We start from the raw sequence: 17,232 nt of genomic DNA on the forward strand, positions 1-17,232 counted from the left end.
TGGTTCAAATTACTCTCCCTCTAACTCATTACAAGTTATTATTCCTCTCTCCCTAATGTCGAAAAAACTACCGAATCAAAATTGTAATTACAAATCATATTATAATTGAATCTCGAATACATTCAAAACATCTAATAATATAAAGAAACTTGTAATTAATATATATTCCCAACTTTTTTTGATGATTCATTCATCTTTGTGCGTTGTGGTGGAGCAATTGGAACATATGCGCACATAAAAAAAATTCAAATATGAGAAATATTTAGCTCTTAATCAAAAACCAATTGTAATGGGGAGTATTTATAATTTATTGGCTTGATGCGTACGACATATAAATCAATATAATATAATGTTGAAATAGGAAGTTTAGTTCTCATAAGTAATGATTTAGACATTAATCAAAGGTGTTCAATCAATAATTTCTCTAAACCACTATGCACAAACTTTTATAAAAGTTTTTCAAACTCAATTAATAAAAGATTGAAATATAAACTCATCAGTATTAGCAAGATGAATTGTCTTAATTACATGATCTGGAATTAATTATTTAAACAAGCAGTCTTAAAAATGACAGGTTGCAAATTGATAACACATGTGATTATTTTGTAGATGCATCTACTAAAATCATACAATATCAAAATCATCCACATGGTGGATGAATTGACCCATATTCGTTTTAGAAATGCAAGATATTAAATCTCAACTTTAGCTAATGAGTTTCTAATAACCAATTTTCACTGAGAACAAGGAACATATGAGAATTCTTTTAAATTAAAGAATCTTCTAGTTCTTTAATGAATATTCTTATGAATTCTTAATTAATTTTCGTATCATATATGATCCAGGATGGTCTAACTGGTCACACCAAGTAGTAAATGCATTTGTATCAATAAACTTCCAGTTTACTTTAACATGTATTTCAATTGTACTAAATTGTTTGTAACAAATTAATAATTTTACTATCATTCTTTTTACTTTGTATCAACATATAAGTGTTATTGTGGCATTTACTACTGAAATTGTCTAAATCAATGTGAATATTGTAATGTCTCTAAGTTGACAAAATAAATATAATTTCTAAATAATTATATGCAATATTTATTTCAGGGAATATGCCAAAATCTTCAAATATCTAAAAAAATTACAACTTCATGTGCATCCAACCATAACGAGCTTTAAATAGAATTATCATATTTTATTGCTCATAAATAAATCTTTCACAGTCAAATATTTTACTTCCAACCCCTTAATGGGGATGATGACAAAATATTACAAAGATTATAAAATAAATATAAATTAATAACACAATCCTTTCTTTTTCATCCTTTCAAAATAGATATTTATAGCAATAATGATTCATATGAAATATAACATTTTCATCATTCACAATCTCAATATAAGATCTATTATAAATATATTTTAAAACCAATGGATTAACCATCATAAGATATTAATATATCAGCTCTTCTAGAGCTTTCGACTAATTTTGTACTATCAAATATTGGAATAATATTTGTTTGTTTTAGTACCAAATAAGATAAATATTTTCTATCTATAATGATAGAATTATTACTAGATTCCCCTATCCTTCCTCAAAGAATATTAATAGAAACAAAATATTTAGGTATATGCCACATGTGGCCAATAATCATATCACATTGATAACATAAGTTATCTTTACCCTTTGAAGAGTTATCTTGAGAACTCTTATTGTTTTCTTATTTATTATTATGTTCCCACTTTTAGTGGTCTATGATTATATCTTTTATTTTCTTTATGTTTGCATTCACTTCAAGGAATGCAATAAATCTAATAGGATAGACTTTTAAATGTCTCTATTGATTCTTTATTTTATAATCACCACCGCAAAACATGCGTGGATTTCAAATTAAAATCTATCTATTCATGTTGTCATGATTAGTCTCCAATCACATCCTCAATTGCAACAATAATCATAATTTCTGTATTTTCATTTTTCATAATTGTTATATACTGCTACATTCACTTCAGGGAATGAACCAAAATTAGTGGGAAGAATTTCATAGTTTTTCGTTAGTAACTTGTTATTTTGCTTAGCCACTAGAAGGTATGAGATCGTTTGAAAATACTGTTAAAGTCATTTTCACAATATTGCTACTGCAGGAGCACATCAGATATTTCAAGCATATAGTGTAATGTATTCCTTCGGGGAATATATATAATACAAATACATGAGTATCTCATGTTATTTATATATATGGTTTTAATGTAAAACACATGAAGGTTTTATTTAACATATATCTTTTTAATCTAAAAAAAATATTATATTTTATAAAATTTTGCATCACAAGAAGCAAAAATATAAGCTCTTAAAAAGCTTTTTACAATTTGATGCAATATTAGCTCTTCAGGAGTGTATAATCATTCTATTGTATAGCCTTAATGAATGCTTAATTTATTTTAAATAAAATTTTATTTTTTCATATAAAAATAAAATGAATAGGTATAAATAAAATATATATTAAACATGACAAATAATAAATTCATTAAATTTCAAAATATTATATAAATTGATTGTTTTAATAGAAATCAAATCAAATTTCAAAAGAAGTTGATTAAATTGACTTTCGTTACCATGGATGAGAAGTAATGATTATAAACATACTTTGTAATGAAGAGAAAGAGATCATCCCCAAGCAAATATCAAAAAGCAAACTTTGAGAGTGAATCTTACTTCTCGATTTCATATAGATAATGGTATCAAATCTTTCACCATCCTTAAAAACAAAAAGTAAAATAAGTTAATCAAAACAATGATAAAGTATAATGAAAGAAGAATGAAAAATAATAATCAGATATGAAGCATTAAATAAAAGAACTTCCTGTAAAAAAACTGCATCTTGCCATAAAAAATATTAAAAATCATGAAGGATAAATTTGATCATCAGTAAAAGAAACTATCACTTTGAGTAAGATCTTGCTGATAACGTTTTATAAAATAAAGAGAGATAGAGAGAATAAAGAACAAAGAAAATATGAAAGCAATAGAGGATGTACTTTATTGATCAAAAGTGATGATTACAATGCTTCATCAGAGTCTCTATTTATAGGCATAAGAAGTATAAAAGAATTAGAGATCTAATTCTAATAACTATTAGAATTTAAAGTACATTAAAACTTTATATTGATCATGATGGACATCCAATTAATAAGATATTCATAAAAATTTAAATATTATAAGAAATTATGTTTTTTCTTAAATTATTAAAAATAATTAAAAATATGTCCATAATAAATTTGGGTAAATAGTTGTCCAGGTTTAAATGAGCCTAGACAACCATTTGTCTAGGTTCATTCTGGAGCTATTTCTTAAATAATTATCAAATAGTCCTACAAAACTATAGAAAATTATTTAGAAGTTATTAAGAATTATAAGAAATTAATAAAATAAACAATAGTTGAATTATTTTAACATGCTATATGTGTATATATAAGTTTTTAATTATTATTTATAATTTATTATAATTCTTAATAATTTTTAAATAATTTTTTTCTAATTTTTCTAATTATTTAATAATTATTTAAGAAACTATTTTAGAGTAAACTTGGACAACCTTTTATCCAGGGTCAATAAAAACATTATTTTTAATAATTTTTTGTAATTTTATTTTTTAAATTTTTATATTTCTTAATAATTTTAAACAGTTTTCTATGTTTTTATAATTTTTTTTGAAAAATTATATCTAAGATGAAACGAACCAGGACAATCGTTTTTCCAAGTTCATCTTGAGTGTGGTTTAATTATAAAAATTATTTTTATATTTTTTAATTTCTTAAAATATTGTTATGTTAACATAAGAGACATGTGGCACATCAGGTGTTAGTGTTTAGTAGACCTGCTCATGGGCCGTCTGCCTGGCCTAAATATGTAAAAAAAATTGTCTAATTTTTTGTTGTTGTTGTTTTTTATTTTTTTTGCTAATTTCTTGTTGTATTTTTTCACTATTTTGCTATCATTTCACCTATCTTAGTGTTATTTAATTATACATATTTTAAAAAAATATTTTTAATTTGTTAAGAAACATTTATTTTAATGTTTTTAATATTTTTATGTTTTATATTTTTTTAAAAAAATTAATACGAGCTAGACTGAGTCGAGCTTGGGCAAAATTTTAGGCCCATTTTTTGGGCTGGGCCCGAGCCTAAAATTTTGGTTGGACCCGAGCAAATGATTTGCTCTTTGATTTAATATATAGGGACTAACATGTCTATTTTTTTTAGTAGAATGAGGCAAAATGTAATTCAAATCCTAGAACAGAAGCCTCCACGACACTTTTACCTAATCCTACTTATCATTTAATTCCACATCACTGACATATAAAAAACTTTAAAAAATCCAAATCATCTTTTAACAACACATATTGATGTAATTTTTAATAGAAGGGTCAGTTTGCACTTTTTTTAAAACATAATTGGGCTAATTTACCCCTCTTTTTTAGTAAAATAGGCAAAATGCAATCCACCTTCTAGTGTTATGGGCCGTGGATCGAAGCCCATGACCATTGCATACAAAACGTCCTTTGAAGTTCAACTGATTAAATGTGACTCATTTGACCCACTAGAATTGACTCGATTCAAGGAACACATAGAGAAACCCATTTATTTAAAGCATTGGTGACTCAGTGAAACACTTCAATAAAACTAGATGAGGGTAGGATGATTTAGCTCATAATAAAGCTTAACATCAAACTAGACATTTCATCGAACAATTGATATGCACAATATAAAGATAAGGGTAAGAAATGCTCATTTAGATGTGAAACTCATGGCACCCAAAAGCTTGATCTATCTTCATTTACAAAAATCTTTAACAAGAAATAAGAAAGAAAACAACAAAAATAAAATCTACTCTAAAAAAGAAAAGAGAAAACCTAATCTAAAAATGAAAAGAAAAAAAAAGGAAAAGAAAACGTAACTTAAAAATAGGGAAACTAAAAAAGACTATCCAACCAACAAAAATCTGAAATCAAAAGCTTATAAAGTAGTATTTACAGTCTACTAGCATTTAACTTAACATTGACTATTATGCCCTTAAATGAAAAAAGACTTAAGCTTGTTTGAATATAAAATTGCCCCTGCAGTGTTTCACTTGTCAGGTAGAGGTATCGCGATACCCAAACTTTGGTATAGTGATACCAAAAACAATAGCTAAATTGGGGTTTGGGAGGTCTCTGTAACACCCCTAACCCGTATCTGTCGCTGAATTAGGGTTACGAGGCATTACCGGACGTAGCATGATTTAGCACAATCATTAAACACTATTTATGCACCAAAGAATAACTAAACTTTTATAACATTATCAAACTTAAATGTCCCCATATCAATTATATTACTAATCATATTATACAAATTAGCACTATTCAATATTATGAATTTAGAAAAGTCGATCTTATAACAAAACAATAAATCATGTTCCATACTTGTCAAATTCGAACTGGTAAGAATCCAACTTAACATTTAATCACTTATGCAACATTATGATATGGCTATATATGCTTTTGCTATCACTATGTCATGCATCAAGCACTATGTTCACATTAAACATTTAAAATCACAAGTACAATTCACAGTATATCAAATTTGTATGCTTAATAGTCAATTCTAATTACCTATATTGAACCATTCAAAACAAAACTAAGTTGCAATTTCAACCATCCCTATTTCATGATCACTACATAGTTAACAAAAGCATATTCGGTCATTTCATAAAAATTATTTAATTTACAGTACATTTATATAATACCATGACCGGAACTAATTTAATTAATTAGTATATCCGAATATGCAACATAACCAATCCATATATTTAATCATTTTAATATATCACATATCCAATTACACAAGCACATTATAGCCAAATTTTTGTAGCTACCCATAAGGCTGAATATATATATATACCAACTATTACCTATCAATAACTTAGCTAATGACTTAATATTTTCAAGACTGCATGTTAAGACTTATTTTTACCATAAATCGTGATTTAATTTATCACCCATTATCAAAATATATTAAATCAATTTACACAAGAACTTACCATGACTAAAATCATACGCATAAACATAAACATATCAACTATGTTTCATATAGAATAAGCTAAGGCCAAGTTATTAAAAGAAAATTCAATAAGCACATAATCAAGAACTCATACCACCATATCCGAATATACATAATTAACAATATCATTTCAAGCTAATTTATCAAAATCATAAAGACCAAACTTAACTCTTTGCCTACATACCTTAACCGAACCTATATAATACCAAAACCAAACACACCATACATATATGACATACTTACTAATACCAATCCACACACACATTCAACTTAATATTGTTCTTTATAAATACATTCAGTATTTAGTTTATCTCATAGCCGAATCAATCCAACATTATATGCATCAATACCAAACTCAAACAAACATTTTCGCATGGCTATTAATTTCATATACAAATTGACCCAAAATCAACATTCTGACTATGCTATACATGCCATATATTCAAAAATAACTTAATAAAGTACCGAAAGTAGTTGTCGATAGTGTGATAAGGCTTTCTGACGATCCCCGAGCTCGTAACGAATTCCAAAATCTATAAAACGAAAAATAAACATACACACAGTAAGCTTTTGCAGTGTAGTAAGTTGTAAGCAGACATTATTCATTCTAACATTAATATCAAACCAATTTACCAAGCTAACCAAATCAAATATAAGTAAACATTTAACTTTATAAAGCTTAATGCACAAATGCTCAAATACTTGTATACTTAACAATTTATAATTTAAGACTATAATAATAGGCCAAATCTTCTTATATCACAAATGCTACTATAAGCCAAATTACTTATAATCACGAATATGCTCACACATTATTCGTATATTAATTAACTTTGAATCATCAATTCATTAGACAACTTACCTTAATTTCATAGCATGATATAAATACATACCTGAACCATATTATTTCGATTTCACATTCGGTCTTCACTTAACATTGCCCGTTGAACCATTCGGAATTAAAAAGGATACACGAATAATTAGAAAGCTCGTACAATGCCATCGTCCTAGACGTGGTCTTATATGTAATCATATATCGATGCCACTGTCCCAGACAGGGTCTTACACGTAATCAGATATCGATGTCGATGTCCCAGACGTGGTCTTACATGAAAACACATATCAGAGTCCTATGTCATGACATAAGTATCCTATCTATTCCTAGGGTTCGTACGGGGCTTTCAGACATTGAATATCGATTGAATCAAACTCGAAACAAAATCCCTATTTCAAATATCACATTCGAACAAAGCATATAACAAATAAAATAATTTAATTTATCACTTATTATATATATGTTCTTGAATTTAACAACATTTAAATGCTTATCGACTTACCTCGGATATCGACGGACACAGTCGACTACTCGACTACTTTCAACTTCTCCCGATCTAATTCCATTTTCTTCTGTTCTTAATCTAAATAAGTTCAAATTTAACTAATTTAACCACATATTCATTCAATTAAATCCAAAAGAACATAAATGGGTAAACTACACTTTTTCCCTTAACATTTCACATTTTTCACAAATTAGTCCCTATTTCACAAAAATACAAAATAAACAAATTTTCATTGCACAATAGCTTAGCTGAATATACACTAAGCTCATATAATTCCTTTCATGTTATTTATTTTACATTTTAGTCCCTCAACTTACACTTTTCTTAATTTAGTCCTTAATACACATTTTTATCAAAAATTACTAACTAAAACATGAAAAATCTAACAACATATATTTATTTTCCATCATCTAACAACAAAAACAACAAGCTCCCTTCAATGGCATATCAAAAAATACACAATCAATTCAAAAATTCAAGCATGGGCTAGCTAAAACACAAAGCAACGATATCAAAAACGTAAAAATTATCAAAAACCGAGCTAGTTACATACCTTAATCAAACTCAAAAATGGCCGAACCCTTAACTTGTTCTTTTCTTTTTCTTTTATTTTACATTCGGTTGGTAGAAACAAAAAAAAATGATAATGGCTTTTTAACTTATGTTTGTTTTTATTATAATAACTTTATAATATATTATTTATTATTATAACCTTTATAATTATTATAAAAACTATATAATATATACATAGTGCCGTCCATTCATTAATTCAGTGGCAAAATTGCAACATAAAACCTTCATATTAAAAGAACAACCACTATTTGGCCCTTCTAAAAATAGCCACTAAATTTTTATTTTACGCGATTAAGCCCTATTCTCAAATTAAGCACTCAAACAATAAAATTAATTCACGAAACTTGCACACATATAAATTCACACATAATAAACACAGAAAAAAATATTAAAATATTTTTTGGACTCAGATGTGTGGTCCCGAAACCACTGTTTCAATTTGGGTCAAAATCGGGCTGTTATAGTCTCGATGTCGCAATACCATCCCATGATGTCGCGATACCACTAGAAAATGACTCAATTTCTCCACTTCAACACCTCCATGGATGTCATGACTTTCATGGCATTGGTGTCGTGATACTCACTCTAAATGATGTTCTTCTCGAGTTTGAGCGCTTATTGTCTCCCTACACTAACTCAATTACATTGTTAGATTCCTCATAGCTGTTTGGCCAACTTGGGTTTCAAAAGGGTGTAAAACTAAACAAAAACATTTATTAATGGTTAGAACTAAAAAATTGACAAAAACATGTAAAAGAAACTTAAATTGCTTAAGAATAAGCTCCTTAAGTGTATTGGAGAGCCTAATTTGACGTATCAAATTACTGCAAATCATCCATCTCGAGGAATCCATGGGTGATGTGAATGAAACACTAATGGTAGTGGAGACACGTATTGACTAGTTAGATTCGATGAAAGAACAGTTCAAGGAATATGTAGCGGGGGCCTAATGTGAACGAGTTGCAAGCGCTCCTCAATATTGTTGTGGATAAGTTGACAAAAAAGAATGATGTTCTCGAAGCCACAGTGACGACTTTGAACACAAAAATTGAGGAGCTCAAGGGAGAGCTTGCTGTGTGCAAAGTTGATGTGGGAAAAGAGGTGTTGAGTGTGACACTGAGTCATAAGACTGATGTCCCCAGACTGGAAAATTTTAAAGGGGCAAGGTCCATAAGGGAAGTGGCCAACTTCTTGCGGGAAATTGAGCAATACTTTCGAGTCATGGGCATCAAGGACAATGATGCTAAGGTAAATACTGCTTTTATGTATTTTACTGATGCTGCTTTTTTTTGGTGGTGCCATAGGTCTATAGATGAAAAGCAAGGTAAGACCGAAATTGGGACTTGGGTGGAGTTCTAGAAAAAATTTCAATGAGCAATTTTACCCACAATATGTAGAGAAAGAGGCTCGAGCTAAGTTGCATCAATTTTTGCAAAAAGGCATAGTTAGAGAGTATGTGAAGGAGTTCAGTAAACTGATGCTCATCACTGATTTGGGTGAAAATGAGTCATTCTTCTTGACAGACGTGTTCAATCTGTAGGTTAAGCAGGAATTGGAGTGTCGAGGGGTCCAAAAACTTTCAAAAGTCATGATCGTGGCGGAGTCATTAATTGAGTTTATTCTAAAGAAAGACAAGTTCGAGTCTTCCAAGCCCAAAGAAAAAGACAATGGTTGGGGATATGAAAAATGACATGTTGAGTATAGCAAAAGTAATGATGACAATGGGAAACCACGAATTGGGAAGGTGAGACCCAACAACAACCCAAAAGAAAAGAGCGAGATAAAATGCTTCCTTTGTGACAGTCCGCATATAGTGATGGGCTGTCCAAAAAAATATGCACTTTCTGCCATCGAAAGGGACAATAAGCCAAACAAAGAATCAATGAGGCTTAGTTTGATTTTGAGTTCTGTTGAAACCAAGAAGGTTAGAGAGAATGAAAATAAACTAGTGAAGTGCTTCTTATGTTATGGGTCACATAGGATGTGAGACCATCCAAGATATCCATGATGAGTAAAGAAGATGAAGCGGAGCAGGAGAGTGAGACTTTAAAGCTTGGGCCAATGATACTCAATTCTACAAAAGCGAAAAGGGATCACAAGTAAAAAAGGTTGATTTTTGTGGACATCAATATCGCAGGCCGAAGTAGAAGTTCTCTTATTGATATGAGGGTATCAGACTTGTTCATATCAGAGAAAGCCATGGGTAAACTTAGTTTCCTAGTTAGCAAATTGACCAAGAAGATCATGATTGTAAATTCCAAAAAGGTCCCAATTGTGGGAGTAGTACAATGAGTTAAGTTCCAGATCGGCCAGTGGAAAGGCAAAAAAGACTTGAAGCCCACCTACTTGAAGCCTTGGTGACCTAGTGAAATACTCCCGTAAAACTAAAGTTACCAAGGTAATTATTGTAAATCTTAAGGGATAAATATGTATAGAGTTTAAAACACTTAGAACTCTCATCTTGTAGATAGACACTAATCTTAGTTGATGCAATTCAATCTATACCGATGGATTTGGGGGGAGCTCAACTATAAATAAAGATCTTCTCCCTCATTTGTAATCATCTATTTGTATTTCGTTCTTAAGTTAAAGAATACTTTTGAGAGCATTTACTCAAAAACGTAGTGTGTGCTCTTTTTTGTGGTTTTTTTGTTCATTCGTGGCTGTTTTCTCTTTCGAGATTGCTTTCGTTTTGTTTTCGGTGGCTTAAAGGATTTTAGAAAAAATTTTCACTTTTCAAGAGTTAGACTAACTTAGGAAGATTTAAATAAAAAAATAGCCTAAAATTACACGGTTTTCCAGACTAAAGTTCTAGCCCCATGACAATAGTACAGAGGTCTCCATATTGCTTTTACCGTTACTTTTTATACAATTATAAAGTTATAAATTTATATAAAACTAGTTTTTAATAGCTGTTCGGTGCACATTAATATACGTATTTATATTTTTATTATTTAATAAATTATTTTATTTCATATACTTACTACAAGTAATTATTACTGAAAATTATTAAAATATATAATTTTAAAAAATAAATAAATTTTAAATTATACTATAAGTAATTAATATTAGAATTTGATTTTATTTGTATGGGTGCACTAATAATAGAAAAATTAATTGTGATTTAAATTTATTGAAATTATTGAAATAACTACTAATTTTTAAAATTAATGTTAAAACATTAATTTCAATTTTTAGTTTTAATATTAAAAGGGTATTTTTTTAACATTTTATATTTCAAATATTTTTTTCTAATTTAAAATCAAATAACAATATTATTAATTTAAAAGTGAATTCAAATATAATTAAATTAAAAAGAGATTGCCATAACATATTTTTCAATAAAACAACAATTGAGATTGAATCATATAATTGTATTATAAGAAATAATATGGAATAAATTAAACACTAATTAGAAAACTTAAACTTTCTAAAAATAATTAAAATAAAATTATATTTATAAAAAAATAAAAATCTAAATTCCTTAAAAATTAGAAATAAAAAATAATTTAAAAATAAATACTTAAATATTAGTAATATATTTAAATTTTCTATATTAATCTTTTTCTTCAATTGATTTTTTTAGACAAATCTAATTTATCAATGCCAATAGCCTTTTTTTCTTTTATGTGATTATGGAAATCACTATAATAATTGAATTCAACCAAATCAGAAGACATGTTAGGTTTATGGCTTAAATTATAGAATCAAAAGTGTAAATAAATATTAAAAATGATATCATTTACGGATCAAGAAATCATGGGAGGGATGGCTAGAAAATAATTAAACTAAAAAAAAAGGAAAAAGAAAAAAAGCTTAGCAGCCTTTGTTGATAAGGAAAATTTGCCACAAACATGAACAACTACATTAATTCGTCTCACTCTAAGAATGTAAAAATATAAGAATCAAGGTTACTTGTGACTAAATAAAGAAACTTGCTTAGATAAGAGAAGATAAGAATTGCAATAAACCAGGACAAGTGCAACATAAATGGTCCAAGAAAATGCAAGACCAAAAGCTCTCATACATAACAACTATCAAATCACGCACAGCACAAAACACAAATTAATTCGTTCGGTCTACTTTGTTAATTCAAAAGTTTGTTTAATATATATTAGGCATAAACATAAATTTAGCTTTTAATATTTACATTTTTTATCAATTTGACCTTTGTTTTTTTTTAAATTTAAATTTTGCTCTCATTGTTTTAAAAAAGAGTTGATTTTGACCTTCAACATTTCAAAAATAATTAAATTATTCTTTTTTTAACAAAAATACTAATTAAAACATTAAAATTTTATATATACTAGCCCATATGACTCCATGTAAACTTTGTGCTATTTTAGAAAAAATTATAAACTTTTATATATATATTTATTTTTTTTAATATTTTTAAAATTTTAAAATTATTTATCAACATGACATATAAAACAAAAGATATGATATCAACATGAAGAACACTTTGATTCACACACGTGTTGTCACGCCAATATCATTCAAACAATTTCATTTAAAAAAATAAATTAACACTTTTTAAAAGATTAATAGCTAAATTTAATTTAAAATAAAAAATAAAAACCAAATTAATAAATATATATAAATATTAAGGAATAAACTTATCATAATACTTTTTATGTCTACAATTCTTTCGTGGGTATGCTTATATTACTTTTTGTGTAGTGTCTTGTTTTACATAGTTTATAATTGTCCCAACGAATTTAATTTAGAATTTCTTTTTTTGTTTATTCTGTGTGTTGTGTCAATTTATTTATTTATTTATTTAAAATGTTTCTTTTATGTTCTATATTTTTTTTCATTTGTAAGCTATTATAAGACCATATATTTATTTATACATTAATAATTTTTCTTATGTAAAATTTTGTAGGTTCACATATTTTTATCGTATTTATTTTATTTTCCATGACACGATATTTTTAATTATTTTTAATAATTTTATATCATGTTTTAATTCGATAATGTTCATAGTTTTATCAAAATAATTCAATTTTATTCTAAATCCATCTATTTAACAATTGAGTTATTACAGATGTCATATATTTATAAAAAAAATTTCATTTACAAAATAAAAAAATAAAAAATATAATTTTATTAAACAATAAGTCTAACATTGATAGCTGGACATTGAATGAAACTCCAACAGAGAAAATACATCTTACGGAAAAGGAAAGAAAAAACAGAGGATATACATACAAGGAAAGAAACTGACAGAGGGTGGCCCTACATCATGATAATGATGATGGGCACCCAAACTGCAAACTTTACTACAAAATGCCAAAAACACAAAGAGCAAAGTCAAAACTCTTAACGAAAGACACGATGGAATTGGCGATGGAAACACAGAACAGAACAGCGACACCTTAATTAAGTCCCCTGCATCATTCTCTCAACATAAACCAAAGGATTAAGTCTCCATTACAATAAGTTTTATTTGTTTATGCTCATTTATTTATTTTGATAAATTAACATAAACAACAACCCAAATGTTCATTTACAACCTTAACTTTAAGCAATTAAATGATAAGTCGGCTTTACAAGTAAATGATTAGCCCTCGGCAACGAAAGGCCGAACTTCTCAGTCATGTCGAGTTCATTAGGCAACATCCCATCAGGCAACTCCCAATCAAAGCAATGGGCTAATTGAGCTAAAATAAGACGCATGCTGGTTAGAGCTAACTGCATTCCGGGGCATCCTCTACGACCGGTTCCGAACGGAATGAGTTCGAAATCATGCCCTCGAAGGTCTATCTTCCTATCCTCGAATCTTTCCGGAAAGAACTCTTCGGCATTGCTCGACCATATCTTGGGGTTTCGCCCCATGGACCAAGTGTTCACCAAAAGCCGCGACTTCTTAGGTATGAAATACCCATTAACGGTGACATCTTCGGTCGACTCGTGCGGGACTAACAACGGCCCCACTGGATGTAACCTGAAACTCTCTTTGATGACCGTATCCAAATAGGCTAGTTTCGGTAGGTCCGACTCTTCTACCATTCTATTCCTTCCGACAACACTTTCTAGCTCTTTCTGGAGAGCAACCATGACTCGAGGATGCCTTACAAGTTCTGTAAATGTCCACTCAATGGCCGTGGTTGTAGTGTCGAAGGAAGCTGCCACCATGTCCACCATTATAGCCTTGATGTTTTCTCTACCAACGATGTAGGGTTGATCTTCATCGTTAGGGTTCATGGGTGTATCCAACAACGAAACCATGACTTGAAAGAAACTTCTATAAGGTTTTTGGTCATCCATGTTAATCCCTTGTTGGTATTCATCTATCATTTTGTCAAAAAATTCGTGAAGGCCACTGCTCACCTTCTTAAGCCTTCTTGTATATCCCTGCAGCGTAAAGATGGATATGATAGAATCAGTTTTATATTAATTGTATTCTTCATTATAATTATTCTTTGTGAAAAAACCATATAGTCATTCAATCAAATATTAAGACTTTCGAGTTCCACTCTGCATCTAATAAGATTACTATAACACAATTTATTATACTTTAAATTTTGTATTATTATTAGTACGAAAAAATAAATAAATTATGAAAAAGAAAAATAGTACATAAAAAAAACAGGATATAAGGGGAAAAAAAAAAGCGTTACCTGAAGATCAAGTGGAGCAAGGAAAGGCACATAATCCGAGAGATTGAAAACCCCAGATAAGTGCATTGCCTCATCAACCAGCGGCTTAAAATCGATTTTATCATCCATGGACCGCCCGAATAACACTTTCGACATCATTTCTTCAAGAACCTTAGCCACCGCCTGGCTAAGGTTTATTGTTTCCCCCGCCGCCGCTACCTTCCTCACTGATTCAACCAATAACCCCACCTCCGCCTTCCTTATCGGGGCAAAACATTCAACTTTGGAAGCACTGAGGAAATGCAAAATACACCATTTCCGTACAGTTCGCCAGTAAGAACCGTACTGGGTAAAAGCCACGGCCTTGCCACCATATGCGAAGTATTTCGCGGATTGGACTTTAGGCCTGGAAGCAAAAACGACGTCATGGACCTTGAGGAACAGTTCAGCGGCTTCGGGTGATGATACCACGATGGTTGGTACTTTGCCTAGCATTATCGACATGATGGGTCCATATTTTTTGGCGAGATAGTGAAGACTTTGGTGTGGGAGGTTCCCTAGCATGTGGATGTTACCTATGATGGGAAGAGGGGCAGGACCGGGTGGAAGTTTCCGGCCATTTTTGTTGCGGTTTGGTGAGCTGAAGAAGTAGATAAAGGAACAGAGAGTTCCAAGGAGGACAAAGAGTAAGGTTAATGTTGAAGAAGACATTTGGGAGGGAAGCCAATCACAATAGCTGATAGCCATTGGGGATTGATTGATTGATTGATTGAGTACTTGTAGATGGAAGCAACCGATGGCAGCTGCAAGTCGGGAGAATTCGCCAAATATGTCGATTTTAACAAAAACTACGGAGTTCGACTTTTTTTTTTTTTAAATGTAAGGAAATAAGTTGATTTTGGCTCATACATGGGTAAAAGCTTTGCGGGCTTAATTTGCCAGTTGAATTACTTAGCGTGGTAAGAAAATATTATTATAATTTTGATTTTAATTAATATTATTTTTAAGTTGTTAATGTTATTATATTTTTTTTATTTTTTATGTTTATATAATCAAGAAGATCAAATTATTGAAATTTATATACACACAATTTAAGTGCAAGAGCACTACGTGTTATTGAACAATGCTTGAAAGAGGTGAGATTCTTACACGTGTCTCATATGCTCAACGAGACTAAATTGGAGTCTGCACTTGTCAGTGCTTTGCTGGAGAGATGGAGATCCAAAACACATACATTCCATCTATCATGCAGTGAGTGTACGATTACATTTAAGGATGTATCATTACAACTCGGTCTGCCAATTGATGAGGCTGTCGTTACAGGAGTGGTGCACATTGGGGATTGGAGGCCAATTTGCCACCAGCTATTAGGCAAGTTGTCAAACAAGTTTAGTGGTAATCAAATATATATGAAATGGTTAGAAGATAATTTCTCACATCACAAAACTCTTCTAGTGCAGTTGAAAGACAACAATTAACTCGGGCATTAATTTATACCTTCTAATGCCATATAAATCTCAAAATTTGATACATTTAAGGGGACTCCTATAACTAATCGACCTAAAAGAAACTGGGCAACTCAGTTGGAGATCAATTGTCTTGGTTACATTGTATCGAAAGTTGTGTTGGACAATAGAAGCACAAAAATTAAAATCGTTGGTTGTATATTCCTTCAATCATGGGTATAGTATCGTTTACCATTTTTACATCCCGAGGAAACCCCCATTATCAATTATTACTCGTAATAAGTTAACATTCATTTAATAATATAGTTATCATATTATCTTTTTTTCATTATTATATTTTTGGAATAACATATTATTTGAACAGATAGAAAAATAACGCGAGTCCTGTGGGTATACCAAATAAACTTGAAGATATTTGGTTATTGTTAAATCAATGGTTAATAGTCGAGGTCAGTTTTTGAATTTTTTTTAATTACATAATAATTATTTTAAGGATTTGAAATTTAATATTAGGTGTGTATGAAATTTATAATTTCATATTATAATTTAAATGGATGTCATACTCTGATCCGAGAATTGAAGAATGCATCCCGTCTAAATTTTTGACAAATCATAATATCTTACATGTCAAAGTGTCATTAATAGTTTTTGCATTGTCTATTTTTAATAAATATATTTGAGGTAAAGTTTTTTTTTTATATATTCTATTTGAACTTTTTTATATTTAAAAAAAATATACATACTTTTCATATATATATTTTAAGAACTAGGACCAAATTAATAGAATATATAAACATTGATGGTTTAATTTGTTACTATATCAATTAAAATTATGTACAATTGATGGAAAATATTATTTTTGATGATTAATTATCTTTAGTTGCTCACTTTTAAAATGAACAATGATTAAATAGCTTTGTTGTTTTCAGTAGGACCAATTTGCTTAATATCAAAATTGAGAGAAACTAAAAAAAATTTACCTAAATCTGCTCGTCTATATGGGAAGGCTTTCCTTCTTTTAGCTACAATTGTATTTATTAATTCATAGATTTGTCCGGATAACAAAAAAGTGATAATCAATTATAATGAGACAATGGCTATTATTTGCAGAGACCACTGGATCAATCACAAATGCCGACACCTAAAATCATATAG

General features: G+C 29.5%; 1 protein-coding gene across 1 annotated transcript; it reads right to left on the reverse strand.

Moving 5' to 3' along the window:
* Positions 1-13,331: 13,331 nt before the first annotated feature.
* Positions 13,332-15,447, reverse strand: LOC107917095 (cytochrome P450 CYP736A12). Its single transcript, XM_016846478.2, has 2 exons — positions 14,633-15,447; positions 13,332-14,366 (listed from the first exon to the last, which is right to left on the reverse strand). The coding sequence occupies exons 1-2, from the start codon at positions 15,356-15,358 to the stop codon at positions 13,533-13,535; spliced, it is 1,560 nt and encodes a 519-aa protein (XP_016701967.1). The 5' UTR covers positions 15,359-15,447; the 3' UTR covers positions 13,332-13,532.
* Between the last annotated feature and the right edge of the window lie 1,785 nt (positions 15,448-17,232).

Source organism: Gossypium hirsutum, chromosome D01 (assembly GCF_007990345.1).
Source record: "Gossypium hirsutum isolate 1008001.06 chromosome D01, Gossypium_hirsutum_v2.1, whole genome shotgun sequence".
NCBI classification, from domain to species: Eukaryota; Viridiplantae; Streptophyta; class Magnoliopsida; order Malvales; family Malvaceae; genus Gossypium; species Gossypium hirsutum.

What these genes read in the sequence shown, in the direction of transcription:
- LOC107917095 (XM_016846478.2), bottom strand. Translation starts at nt 15,358, where the DNA reads ATGGCTATCAGCTATTGTGATTGGCTTCCCTCCCAAATGTCTTCTTCA. An exon ending in TTGCTCCACTTGATCTTCAG is followed by an intron (nt 14,367 to 14,632) that starts GTAACGCTTTTT and finishes TTTACGCTGCAG; the next exon opens with GGATATACAAGAAGGCTTAA.